Raw genomic sequence first — 14194 nt, forward strand, 5'->3', positions numbered from 1 at the left:
CCATGACTTTAAAGTCTTGTTTTAGGCCCCTGTTTATGTGGGATTGCAGGACTCAGCGGCAGTTGGGCAATCTTTGTGATATGTATTACTTGGCCCTGAACCGAAAGGCCCAAGATATTGCTGGACGCTCTAACAATTGCGAGTATCCCTTTTTAAGGCCTTGACGTCCAGGATGTTGCAAGGTCAAACACTGAAGGATTTGTCTTGAAGAGTGGTGTGAGGTATACCTTCATTTACTTTACGCACTTAAAACAATAAATGAATTCTCTAGTAAGTTTATTTCCGGACTTTTATTCCCGTCAAGTTCAATAGTGCTGTAATAATAACAGAGTAGCACTGCAGGTAAGCTTATCAATACTTAGATGTCTCTGGCTAATCTTTTTTATAGCAGATCTGCAAAAAAGACAAGTGGGGAAATTGTAAGTGGGGAGCACCTCTTTATTCCAAATGTTTTGTATAGCCAGCGAGCTGTCTGTCATGTCTGCAGGAAAAGTGGGAGTTCTTCATGTATTTTAGCACAACCTTTTCACCTACTTGTCCTTTGGTGCAGTGCTTGGTTGTGTTACTGGCAGTTCAGTGGATCTTTGTGGGGTCTCCATCCACTCATATTTACCGCAGTGTGTTCTGGTAGACAGGGAGAGCTATCTGCTGTAGTGCCCAGCACCAGATGCTGTAGGGTTGATTTTCACCTAGAAGCTTGAGACACAGTTAGGCACAGGGCAGGTTGTCAGGCTAGATGCAACAGGTTTCAGTCTTGTGGTTTGCAGAGAGAAACATGATGGAGCCTACCATTGCTGAAAGGCACATAGGGTTCATGCCACAGAGCAACTCGGGAAATCAGCACAATGTAGTAGTTCACCGAATGTTCTTGAGAAATTCCCTTACACTATATAGACAAAGCTTTGCAAAGCAGGAGTCTCTCTCTATCTCTTTCTCTCTGTCTCTCTTTCAGTGAAATGTGGAGCGAGGTTGTGGCGATCAGGTTGCTCTTTGTCTTGGGACTGGTCAGGTCAACAGTAGCAGCAGCCCAGTCTTGGGGGCCCTCTCTTTATGCATCAGTCCTAACCCGCAGGGATTGAAATAAATGTGCCTCTTTAATCCCTAAGATGTATTCAAGCTGGTGTTCAGCTCATGAGACAATCTACATCTTTCTCTTCAGATGCTGGCTTGAAGTATGGTTGTTTCTCCTTCACAGAACAACCAAATTTCCTTTCCCAGGTCCTGGTGTACAGAAATCCTTGTAATAGAAAGTAGAAAGATTAATTGTGATATCTAACTAACTAGATCCACTTATCTTTAAAAATAGTAGTTGATGTCAAACCGGCTGCTCTTATTGAAATTTACACCCAAACTTTTAGAAGGATCCCATCAACATCTCTTCTGCATTAGAGGATCTTCGGTGATAGTCATAACTGTTAGAATAATCCCCTGCTGTGTTTGTGAACACCAGAACACTTCTTCAATAATATATGTCTTCTATACCTCCGAAAGTTAGCAGAAAGGATGAAGATTCCAAAATGGCCATATAATGATAAGCACTTTTTGAAAGCTAAGCCTAGGCAAGATTTTCTGGATTATATTTAATTTTTTTTTAGCCCCAAAAAAGCCTTTTGGAAAAACTAAATTGATAAACCTGCTGTCTAATGTCTTTGTAATGAAGAAAAGCTCAGCCTGATAGGTTTCCACTTACAGAGTTGAAAAAGGCACCATGTACTTTTTCTGGCTCGTTTGACTGTGATCTTAGGAACACACTAAGGGTTTGATTCACAAAAGTAAACCTATACTTTTGTGTAATTTATGATTCTTTGCTATTCACAAAGGTATTTTACGAGTAGTATCTTTACAACTTCAGAAATAGGACTTTTTATGTGCGGAGACTCTGCGGTGGTAAATATACTACTAGTAAAATATATTTTTAATAGCAAACAGTCGCAGACTTACACAAAAGTGTATGTTTACTTCTCTAAATCAGGTCCGAGGTGTTTTCACTCCCTTTTCTCAGCAATCTTTCTCCCAGAAATCTCATTTTGTTTGCTTTCAGTGGCCGTATTTACATATCCATTCAGAGTGTAAAACTTTTTTCTTGCACTTCTGAAGGATTCTTCATGTCAGAATGCATCCCTCTTTGTTCAGTGCCTCTCATGTGGGAGAAAGAAAACTGCCTCAGACCCACACCAACAGTGTGGTGTGTCTGCCTTCTTCTATTTCTATGAAGTAATGTGAGTTTTGTCACAAGATGTCCAAAGGACCCTGAAGGACAGAGAATAAATAAGACTTTGAGGCAAGCTAAAAGATCTAATGGTGAAGAAGACAAAAAGATTAGAAAAGCCTCCAGGATATACTCGAGTTCCACTGAGAAAATGGCAAAATCTTCAAAGAACACCCATTTAGAATGATCCAGAAAGAGAAAAGACATCACCGCCATCTCTCTCAAGGCTGGCGGACCTGATGTGTGTCGAAGACAACTATGTTGCAGTCAAGAGCATCACCACTGTTATGTTTGCCATCGAAAGGTCCGGCACAAATGCACCATTCCTCCAGATCATTGAGGTCAAGGCATCCCATGGCATTACCATGCACATTGAAACACCCCAGGTATTTGATGGCTTCCTGCTCACAGTACAATCTCTTCACTCAACATTGCATTCCTTTACACCGCCACCAGTTGCGGGGCCCTGGTTGACATCGCACGGATCGACATTAAGGTTTTCAACATGAACCATTTCAACTGTACATAAAAAGTGTCTGAAACTGTCACCCTCTAGGGAATAACATCTACATCCATTAGGACCTCCACACTGTATCACCCCAGCCAAGGACCCTCTGCAGGTTCCTCTGCAGCCACATGATTTGCCACATACTCCTAGGATAGTATCTCTAATCACCTCAAAGTCACCAATAAAGAAGATACCTGTGTCACTTAGGTATCATTCTAGATGTCACGTCTCTCCTCAATAACTTCATTCTCCCTGAGGAAATCCATTATTTCAGGTATGCCTAAATAGCGTAGAAGACATATGTTGCCATCAGTATACCCTCCTCACGACAAAGACTCTTTGTTGTCTTGTAGACCCATTTCGTCTGAGGCATCTCTGGTGAGAGTATTACTTGTGGACGCCATAAAGACCATTCAAGACATTCTAGAAATTAAGCATTTCTCTTTACGCTCCTCATACAACAGTGCCTGCCATCATGCAGACACTTCAGCAAAGGGCGAGACCTCTCCTTCTATTAGTCATGAGGTTCTTGGAACAGGAAAAGTAGAAACCTCTGCAACTATAAGGGCTATTACACCACATCTTCGTAAGATGTACAAGCTCCCCAGCAGGATCCGGGCTTCCTAAGTCAGATCCAAGACTGTACTCAATAATTGGTTCTTCCTTAAAAAGAAGGCACACATCCGCATTGGGATCCTCTGTGCCACCCGATATGGAGAGCAAAATGATAGACACAGCATGGAGAAAGATGTGTGTTGCAGATGCTGGTGCCTTAAAGAATGCCAGTGCCACAGCACTCCTTGGACGCTATGACAGAGAAATGGAATGGCCTAAAATCTTTGAGAAAAGACTTCAAGTGAATTTTGCTTGAGGGTTCACTGGTTTCCAGCCTGGTGATCAGTGCAGTTGTAGATGCAAGTGAACTAGTGGCTTCTGCATGCTATTGCACTTAGACTTTCCTCTTGGTTGCAAATTACTTCCTTGAAACCAGATACACAGTTGTAAATCCTTAATCTGCTTTTCTCCGTCTCTTCTCTGTGTAGTCATCAAACAGAGGAAGAAATTACCAGAATGAAAAATGAAGCAGAAGCCCTCAAGACAGCTGGCTTGCTGGAGAGAAAATAATTACTTAGGCTTCGTTATAAATACAAGGACTGTTGTTTCTGCGTGTGGAGGTATCAATCTCCTTGCAGCCCTATCAACAGTGAGATTAACAGCAGCAGCAACAGGACCAGAGATACTTATACCAAAGAAAAAGTTCTAAGAGCAAGGTAACACAAACACAGCACACCAATGCCTCTGGGCGCCTGCCTGCCAAAGCCCATTAATGACCCCCCAGTGCTTCTCAGTACGCCACACCAGTGGGGTGACCAGTATCTTTTCTCACAAAAGAATGTGAAAAATGTATAGTAGACAAGTAGGGGCTAACTCTTGGAAATCATGTTTACGTACTTCATTTTAAGGCAAACCCTCCTCCAATTCTACAAAAAAAAAAGCCAATGTTGGGGGTTGCCTGCCAAGATGGCTGACAGGATTCCTTAGGGAGAGGCTCCAGAATCCCCAACCCAAATCCTGAATCATCCTAACTAATATCGGTCCAGACATGCATGAATCCACCTAAAACATATAGAGCCACACTGCGGCACGGTAATCAGCTAAAAGTAATTTGTCATTGCTACTCTAGGGTAGTGGAAAACATAAGTAGTTTCTTCTGGGCCTAACAGAGCCTAGACAGCATTGAGAAGTGAGCAGGTCTTTGCTGGCGGCTGGCACAGTATTCGAAGGAAGACATTGGCCTGGATCATGCTGAACTGCAGTTGTGGGAACTGTATGACCACGACTGAGCAGGTGAGCTGCAAGGAGGAATCTTGCAGTTGCCCTTGGGGAGAGGACATGTAGTGTGGCGCCACTGTCGGCCTGGAGGTGCAGAAGGTGGAGCCTGGTCGGAGATCGGAAGCCTTAGGCTGATCATAAAGAAGTTTGGAACCGCAAAGAGTGTCTGCGCTGCAGGGGCCTTAAAACTGGGAGGGGGGAAGTCCTTGAGTGGCTACCCTGAAACTGATGGGCGGGGAGAGAAAACATCACATCTGTTAAGAGAATTACAACCTGAATTGTGGGCCATGACAGTGATGGAGGCCTACATGGTCACAAAATTTTTGTATATGTGAAATCCAATCCTTGACTGGTGTGGCTTCATTGCGCATCTGGCCACCGGACTGAATCCTGGAAAAAGATCACAAACACTGAGCTCTGGTTGAAGATAGTACACAGCAGCTGTCACAGCCCGGACCCCTACCATGCCATTTAACACTTAAAGAAACTGTGGTGGGGCTGCCATCTAAAAGCATCCTGTCACCATATAAACTGTAAGAGCAGTCCATATGTACTCATCCTAATTTTGGACAGAAAACAGTTTTTTCCTAGAACCTTGTGCAGGTGATTAGGAGCAGGGTGTCAGCCCTGACCCCTGACAGTTATTGAAGACTGATGGTACACGAAAAGAGGGAATGATAACCTTCTGAGTGCTGTACCACGAATTACTGGCCCATACCCTGAAGCGACGAGATAAGAGGGCCAAATAAGCAAGCACCTTTCAGCGTCACAGCTTCGTGAGCCTGAAACCTTTTAGTAATAACTCTAGTACCCACTATACTATTCTTCAGGTGTTGTCTCAAAGACAAACGAGCCACACAGGTGATGCAGTCTACAGCCTAGTGAACCCACAATGTCAGATCTACTCTTAGCCATGCAAACTTTGAGGAGGACACTTGAGAGCAAAATTGAAGGGGTCAATATGGAAGTAAACTTATTTTGCACAGATCGAAGGAAAGTGGAAGACTGATTTAAAGTTCTTGTAAATGTCACCAGCGTCAATAGGATCAGTTAAGTAAGTTTTTCAAGAGGAATACTTTTACATTTAAAAAGTTGGCACTTGGTGCGTTTTTCAGACACTATAATGTTATCCTATTACAGGAAACGCAAGTATGACATTCAGGTACAGTACAGTGACTTACGAGACCAATCTTCTGGGCTTGAGGTGAGTATGGGGCAAGGTCCAAGGCAGCATCAACAGATCACCTCGGGCGGCACTGGGGCATCTAGGTTCAGAGGCGCTTTAAAGCGTTGTGTGCTCAATGTTATCCTACGAGGATCGGTCCTGTGCCAAAGAGGATGCAGGCTTGGACTGGGAAGCCAGTCAGTCTGAACCTCAAGGGGGGCTCAGGTATAATGATGCTTGTGGACGTTGGGACACCTTTGGTACTCTTCTCCATGGGCCAGGGGCGACGGGTGCAGAGGTGTCTTCAAGCTGTGGATTTTCTTCACTGGTAGCACTGCGATAGAGAAGCCTGCAAACAGGGCTGTAGACGGCGGCGGGAAGTCCACAGTAGACACGTACAGGGTGGGCTTTGTCCCTGGAGGGCAGAGGACTGCTCTGGCACTGTTGACCCACTTCAGCACGAGCTAGGCAGCACAGGTACAGTGGTGCTTTCTGGTGTCGGGTTTTGGTGGTCCTTTCATGTCTCTTTGGGTGCCTGCAGTATGCCGGAAAGTTCCTGGGTCTTGGAAGAAGTGCTGGCAGTCCTCCCAGGCTTTTGGAGGCACCACAGCTTGCCGTATGAGTCGTCTTTGGCACAATTGTCTGGAACAGCAGAAAGGCCGGCAGGGTTGGCACCAAGTCAGTTGCTTCTTCCACAGTTCTTGCTTTTCATGGCTCTTCTGTCCTTCTTCTTTTGGTTGGCAGGATCTGATTACCTGGTGTCAGGGCTCCCCTAAATGGTGACTTTAAAGCTGTTATGGGAGTATAGGGTAGTAGCCAATGGGCTACTTACCCCAGAGGGTCACTGCGCCTCCTATATGATCACTTCCTGGGGGATGTTGGCATAACTCTGTCCCACAGATCCCTAATCTGCCATCCCTGAGATGGCCACTTCTGAAAAGTCGTATCCACTTCAGTTAGCCCAGTTCAGCGGTGGTGCTCACCTGAGGGTGAACACGCCTGTCTTGCCTCACTAATTTTCCCACCTGTCCCAGTGCCAAGGGCGCTGGACAAGAGGGTCTGTTTTCTCTCCTGTGAGAGAAACCAGATTTGCATGCCAAAGGCCATGGGCCTCTTTGAAGTTTCCCAGCCTCTGAATGCTAATCCGCAGATCATCCTGTGGGCAGGGGTGCAAGGCACCCCCTGCTCAAAGAGGCTTTGTTTATGGCCATCAGAGAGCAGACACCCTCACCCTTGGGGGTCAGGCACTCGTCTCTGGTGGCAGGCTGACAAAATACAGTCAGTCAGCACCAGGAGCTGGTAGGTTTTCAGGGAGTACCTCTAATGTGCCCTCTGTGTGCATGTATTACTAAAACCGACATTGGCATCAACGTGGGTTTATTAATACGAGATGTTTGATACCAAACATACCTCTTTTCAGTAAAGCCATCATGTAACTGGGAAACTCGTTTTCACCAGTGCCCAGCGCATGTTTAAAATGGCTTCCCTGTTCCCTTGTACTGGCAGTAATGGAACTGACCAGCACAAGGGCATGTCTGCTCATACAGATATGTCCTCACATGTAATATAAGGCACCCTGCACTGTTTTGGGGAACGAGATCTGGCACTGGGACCTGGTTAGCAGGAACCCCTTGTAATTCCTGTTGAAATCACATAATATACCAGGCAAAAAATGGGGTGTGACTATGTCAAAAAGGACACTCTCCTACATCACATTAACAACGCTGACTAATGCCCTAGAAAAAAGGGTGGAGGATGCAGAAGGAAACTCCAAAAGAAACTATTTAGGAATTTTAGGAATTCCAAAGAGAGCTGAAGTAACAGCAACGGAGTTATTCCTGTAACAGTGGATCATGCAGGTACTCAAGCTTCTGGGTCTGTCATCGGTGGTCACAGTGGAACGGGAATATAGGGCGGGATGGGAGACTCGGTAGAGTAAAACAAAGCATGTTTAAACTCCCTTGGGCGAGTGGTGGCCTGGACTTCTGAGGTCTGTTCCTCTATTATGCTGCAGCATAGTTTAAATATATAGTACATAGGTTTGGCACAAATGATAACTGGGCAAAAAGCATTGCAGCAGGGGACTATGCTCTTGGCATCCTGACTGAAGCCTTCATGTTGTGGAGGAATGCACCACTGACTCTCCTGCATCTTATAAGGTGGCTGGCATGGTCTGAGAAAGGGTGGTCAGAATCTGTAGTAAGACCCATTTAACCCGTTGTGTACATTGAAACCATATAAGGACATCAGTGGGGATATGTCAATGCTTAAATGTCATTGTTGGACCTGTCAGCCCTAGGGTGGTCTCCCCTTCTATTTTTGTATCGTGCCTCATTTTTTCCACCCTCATTTTTATGTTGGACTAGGTCTCCGGGCGCCTTTTCATTGCCAGGCAGTGTTAAGGTGCAGGTGCTCCCTTCTCCCAAGATGGCTGCCACAGACCCCTGCTACTGCAGGGTGGTCGTTTTTCATAGTAGCACCCTAGCTGCCAGGAGCTGGCTGGGACCCACAACAATGTTGCGATACCAGCCCGCCTTTTTGTCCCATAGTTAGAGTGGGGAAGCTCCTGGAAGAAGCTGGAACCTTCTAGAAGGGAGGTGGGGTTTTACTTTTGCCGCCTTGGCTAGAGGTCACCTGACCTAGGGCTACTTAAGAGTGGGAGGGAAACTTTTGTGGTGAGTTGGCCATTGGGGTGAAGCAGAGCTGGAAGAATCCACCAGGAGTGTAGGCGGTAGGGCCTAGCCAGGGACTTATGCCTCTGAGAGTGACAGGATTTAGATACTGCCTCTTAAGTGAGTGAGGTGCCCTGTGAATCCCACTGATCTTGCCCAGTAGTAGGAGGACCCAGAGACTCTCTGCCAGCCTGACTAGGAAGGACCTAGTCGCCCTCTCCATCCCTACCCCTGTAACAGAACCCCTTAAGGGCGCCAGATACATCTGCGCCAAAAGACTTCATCTGTCAACTGAGAACTGAAACCTAACTTTAAGAACTGAGACTGCATGACAAGAGCGAGCTGTAAGCCTTGAATGCCAGAGCTGAGACTGCGTGTCCAAGCTAACCTATTGAACTAATTGCTAAACCGATTGCCAAGCCACCGGGGATCGACCAGGTACTAGCGCTGTGACCCCCGCGCTCCCTGCCCTGGTCTGGGACCCCCGGCAGCGTGCTCCGCTGAGCACTTTACCCCATCCTTAATTTGAGCCCCCCCCTGCGACGACGAAGCCAGCGCGCTCACCGCCGCGGCCTGGAGGCCTGGAGAAGTGCCCTGCTGTGTCGCGAGGCCCAGGCGAAGCCCGGGGCCCCGTCGCTGCCGTCGCAGCCGTGTGAGGAGGTGCGCAAGGTCGGGGCCGAGTTCCCCCAACGTCATGAGGACGGACGCCTGCCGACGCCGAGACGGAGGTAATCCCGGAGGCCGAGATCCCCCCTGGTGCGCCCCCTGCTGGTCTGGAAACCACACCGCACTTGGCCCGGGTTGTCCCCTCCGTGGGAGTCCCCTCCCCTGCCTGCGCGACGAAGAGACCCCGCCGAGGGATCCTGTCCGTGTCCCCCCTTTGGTAATACTGAGCGCGGTGCTCTGTGAACTGCACCGGAGCATAGGGACCCGCTCCTCAAGTCCGGTCACCCTCCCCGCTGGAAGCCGCCCAAAGAACTGACTGACATTACCCTCGTGTGGCGCTTCACGCCACCGACCCTGCTTCCCCAGCCGGAGAGACCGGGACTGCGAGTAGCGCACTGTGTTATCTGCTCTGCTCGAAAGTAAATTACATGCCAAGGAATGCGAGTAGCGCACTGTGTTATATGCTCTGCTCGAAAGTAAATTACATGCCAAGGAATGCGAGTAGCGCACTGTGTTATATGCTCTGCTCGAAATTAATTACCTGCCAAGGAATGCGAGTAGCGCACTGTGTTATATGCTCTGCTCGAAATTAATTACCTGCCCAGGAACGCGAGTAGCGCACTGTGTTATATGCTCTGCTCGAAGGTAATGATATGCAACTGATTACGAGTAACGCGTTGTGATAACTGTTCTACGCGAACGTTTCCCTATGCAACTGATTGCGCGTAGCGCTGTGTTTTATATGCCTTGCTTCACAGTACTAGGGGCCAGTGGTCACGAGGAGCGCTCAGTTCGACGGGCGCCATGTTGATGACCCCAATGTTCCCCCTTACAAGTAGTGCGCTGTGTTAGACGGCCTGTTCAGGGAAAGACTTTACATAAGCGTGCACAGCCCTAGAATCTCCCGCATTTAACCAGCGGGCGTGGGTACATGAACGAGGTTAGGCACTGCATAGATATCACCAAGAGTGTCGCATGTACTGAACGATGGTATTATGATTCATGTATTACCTTGTTATTTCCTGAACTGCAACTGACCAGCTATACTTGGATAAACTTGAAGTATTTGCATAATTTAAACAGTGTGGCGTCCCTTATTGTGTGTGACTCTAGTCCATGAGAAGCGTGTGGTGTATGGTTGCTTAACACAAAGCCCTCTGATTGTCTGACCGGCTCGCGCCACGTTACCGCCCTTAGGGCCTGGTGAACCCAGGTTCCTACAGTCATGAAGGGGGATGCCAAACCATAGGGGACCTAAATCTGAAAAAAACACTTCTCACATATGAGCAAGCACAAGACTATTTTGACCTCAGTTTGGGCCATTTTCAACACAATGCACCATTAGAACAGGTAAGCAGAGACAACTGGCCATGTTTCCAGAATAACCCCCAACAACAAGCATAATGACTTCAATTCACACAATGGCGGGATGCAGACAGTTGATTACTAATTAATACACTGGCATAGTGGACGACAGAGGTGGAAACACCAAGCAAGGACATGAAAAATGGTCACAAGAGTGTTCAGAGCCATTAACGGATACAGACTGGGGGAAGGCTGTGAACAAGTCAAACACATTTCCCCAAATGCTCAATTTAAATAGATACAATTTTTTTATTTGCATGAAGCTTATTACATGTCAAAGAAACTAGCAAGGGCCTACCCAGGTAGAACATCACATTGCCATAAATGTGATGCCACAGGGACAGGCTTTCTCCAAATGGTCTGAGTGTGCCAGTGGGTGGCGGAATTCTGGTACAATATAGTGGAGGATCTACAGACGATAACTATCACACTACCCATTAAATCCATCAAACAAAGCCTCCTAGGAATATTCCCCATGAAGAAAAGCTATAAAAAAACTTTGGATGCACGCCTTAGGGACAGCATTAGCCAAAAGTAGTGTAGCAATCCATTGGCAGAACTTGCAAGCCGCAAAATATGAAATGTGTAAAAAAACAATTAATTGAGTGGGATATAACAGACGACCAACATACTAAAGCCTGAAGCAGAAATGAAAAAATGACAAAGGACTTAGCAGACTGGGTAAAGGTGCTCATGAAGCTGAAAGACTGCCATAGTAATAGACCACCTTGAATCACAATAAAGTGGGATAGATGCTGTTAATGAGCGAAATAACACCAAGGCTAAGGAAAATAATGTGTGTGCACAGGCTTGTACACAAACGTTAAATTAAAATGGAAAATAAATGATTGTCAGAAAGCTGAATGTACTGGTGTAATGATGTTACTGTACAATGAAATGAAAGTTTAAAAAAAGCCAATGTCAATCTTCTAACTTGTCTAGTTAAGAAAGGAGACATCTATGCTTTTCAAAATGAGAGAAATCAAACCAGTTCCTCACTCCCTTAAAGGGAACTAAGTGTATTAAGGATATTTAATGAGTCAAAAGAAAGGCCTGAAGAGAAAATTCAAATGCAGATTACATCTGTGAAATACCATCGAATGTTAGCCATTCATTATATTTTCCCTCACCAAGGTGATTTGCCCCATCCACATCCTAATTTATGAAGGGCACAGGAAATTCCTGAAGTTTGTGGTAGGAAATACACATTGCCAGTTCATTGTGCTGCTAGTTGATCTGAGGACAGCTTCTTTAATCTTTTCAAAATGCATGGCAGCAGTGGCAGTCCTCTTATGTCATGAAGGGATATTTGTTTACCTACACAATTGGCCTATAAAACCACATAGCCCAGCAAAGCGTAGCTGAACTTAAACAATACAAAGGTTCCACCCCTTTGTCTAGGTTTACAGATCAATCTGATAAAGTCAACATCAAAACCTGATCTAGTAGTTTGAACAACACTAGATACAGTTAAAGAAAAATATACTGCTTCGGAGAAGAGAGTGTCTGTAATTCAGGAAAAATGCCCTCTTCTACTAAAGTCTGCCAAATCAACAGTGTATCAGATTTTCTTCTTACCAGGCTCCTTGGCTTTTGAATCTCCATTTTCCCAAACGCTAGACTCCGTATGGTGCCTCTCCAGCAGCCAGCCGGGTCAAGAGCATCAATGGTCTTATGCACACAACACTGGGATGACGGCCTTCACATGCCAATATCGTCAAGACAGTCAATCTCTTGGTGGTGCATGTTTTAAGGGATCCCGTTCCAGCAAGAAACCTGAACTGTGATCATTGTCACAGATGACTCTTATCAGGATCGAGGGTGAATCTGGGAGGTCTGTCTGTACAAGGCCGATTGAAGAAGAAGGAGAGCTTGCTGGAACTAAGAGCAGTCTATGTACCTCTCAAATCTTTGCCACCTTCTCTGACAACACACAGGGCAATTATTAAATGTACAGTATACTGAACATGTACTTCTCGGAAATCAAATGGGGCTGGGGATGAACTATATCGAGATCAGTTTTCTTGGAGTCACAGAAAATCTGATTGTGTGGTTTGTCCAGATGCCTGTCACTAAAAGCAGTATATTTGCCAGGAAATCTAAATCAACAAGAATAAGTTGGCAATGCTGCTTTGATGCATTGGTTAAACACATTGCTTTACACTTTTCCTCCAAATCCATTGCTCACTGCAGTCATCCTGAAGCTCCGAAACTGCCAAGCGACAATGATCCTCATTGCTCTGTTCTGGCCCAGGTGGTGGTATCCAGATGTACTACAGATGTCACTCAGTCAATACAAGATGTACCCATGCAAACCGAACCTGTTGACCAGGTTTCAGGGCCAACAGTACCACCCATATTTGCCATAATTTGCTTTGGCAGCATGGCTTCTGAGATCAGATAATATGGAGATCTAAATGTATGTCAGTCATGCATGAATATAGTAAAGCAAGCCAAGCGTTTGTTCATCTAGGGTATACTCTTCCTTTAAATGGAAGACATTGTGTTTATGAGGTCACAAAGAAACTACAATTCTATTACCTGCCAAGAGGATGTAATTCTCATAAACGACCATCCCACCTCCTCTGCACCTGTAACTGAACGTGAGGAACACAAAGTTAGATTCTTTCTTACATCCGTACTTGCTCCACAAAGAACTGACTCTGTATGGCAGCTGCCATTTCGGGGCATTATGGTTAGTGGAAGCTACTGGAGCCTTAATGCGACAGGACAGCTTTTTCATCTCTTCCAATGGTAAACCTATCAAACTGCACTTTTACTCATTAGCATAGGTCCCATGACGGTGTTCTTGTTCCGGGAAAAGCTACTTCTGGTATTACAAAAGTCTAAGGTTTGGAAAATCCTGTCTATGCTAGGCTTTCAGAAAGTGCGGAGCAATAAATGATCCTGCCCCTAGAGCTGAGTTATGTCCGATCCCCTGATGTCTGATCCCCAGAAGCCATGCGCCATCTGATAATCACGTGGGAGAGGAACAAAATAGGTAATTAGCTGGAAATCCTTCCGCATTCTACATTTACAGGTGAAGATATGGGATATTAGGCAACCTTCCCCCATCTCTCTTTATCTTCTAAAATGACCTGAACCACTCTTCTCTGTTATTGATTTTTTGCTAAGAGTTTTCTTCATCTTGTTCCCCTTCTGCACAGGTGGTGTCGTACTTGGCTGGATGTGGGCTGCAAAGCTGCCCAATGCTACTGGCCAAGGGGTATCCTGATATTAGCTGGAATCCTGTTGGAGGGGAACGTTACCTGGACTTCCTGCGCTTTGCCGTTTTTGTGAATGGTGAGTACCCAGAAAACCAGAAACGATTGGCTTCATCATTTTATGAGTAGTAGCAATAAGTGACTATGGGTCTAATAGCACTCTTTATAGGATGTGGCATTTGTAACAGTGGCAGCTACCAACAGACATAATTAGGCATAACATTTTTAATACCCCAATGTGGCCCAACGGTACACCCCATCATATTGCATTAGAAAAACACCCACTAGCATATGTCAGAGATTTTATTACATCATTAGCCCGTATTAACAGAAACCCTAAAATGCCAGGTTATAATAAGACATTGGCACACAGACTGCCCAATGCATACCTGTAAACACTGTATGACAGTATTCCAAAGAAACACACAATTGTGTACATTACAAAAGAATATATTGTCACAATCCATGTGTAAGGGATGGAAATCTCTTATCCTTTTCTTAAGGGCTGACTAATAATGATCATCTTGGAACACTTTTTGGAGATCAATGCCC

The 14194-nt window shown here is 45.6% G+C and overlaps 1 protein-coding gene across 5 annotated transcripts in view; it reads left to right on the top strand.

Annotated features, from left to right (window-relative positions):
* RYR1 (ryanodine receptor 1) overlaps nt 1-14194 on the top strand; it is a 1245571-nt gene that overhangs the window by 529709 nt on the left and 701668 nt on the right. For all 5 annotated transcript variants that reach the window (XM_085625233.1, XM_085625235.1, XM_085625236.1 and 2 more), the window contains exon 43: nt 13586-13721. In XM_085625233.1, coding sequence (XP_085481359.1) covers nt 13586-13721 — 136 coding nt within the window. The remainder of the gene's footprint in view (nt 1-13585; nt 13722-14194) is intronic.

Source organism: Triturus cristatus, chromosome 9 (assembly GCF_964204655.1).
Source record: "Triturus cristatus chromosome 9, aTriCri1.1, whole genome shotgun sequence".
Taxonomy (NCBI): Eukaryota; Metazoa; Chordata; class Amphibia; order Caudata; family Salamandridae; genus Triturus; species Triturus cristatus.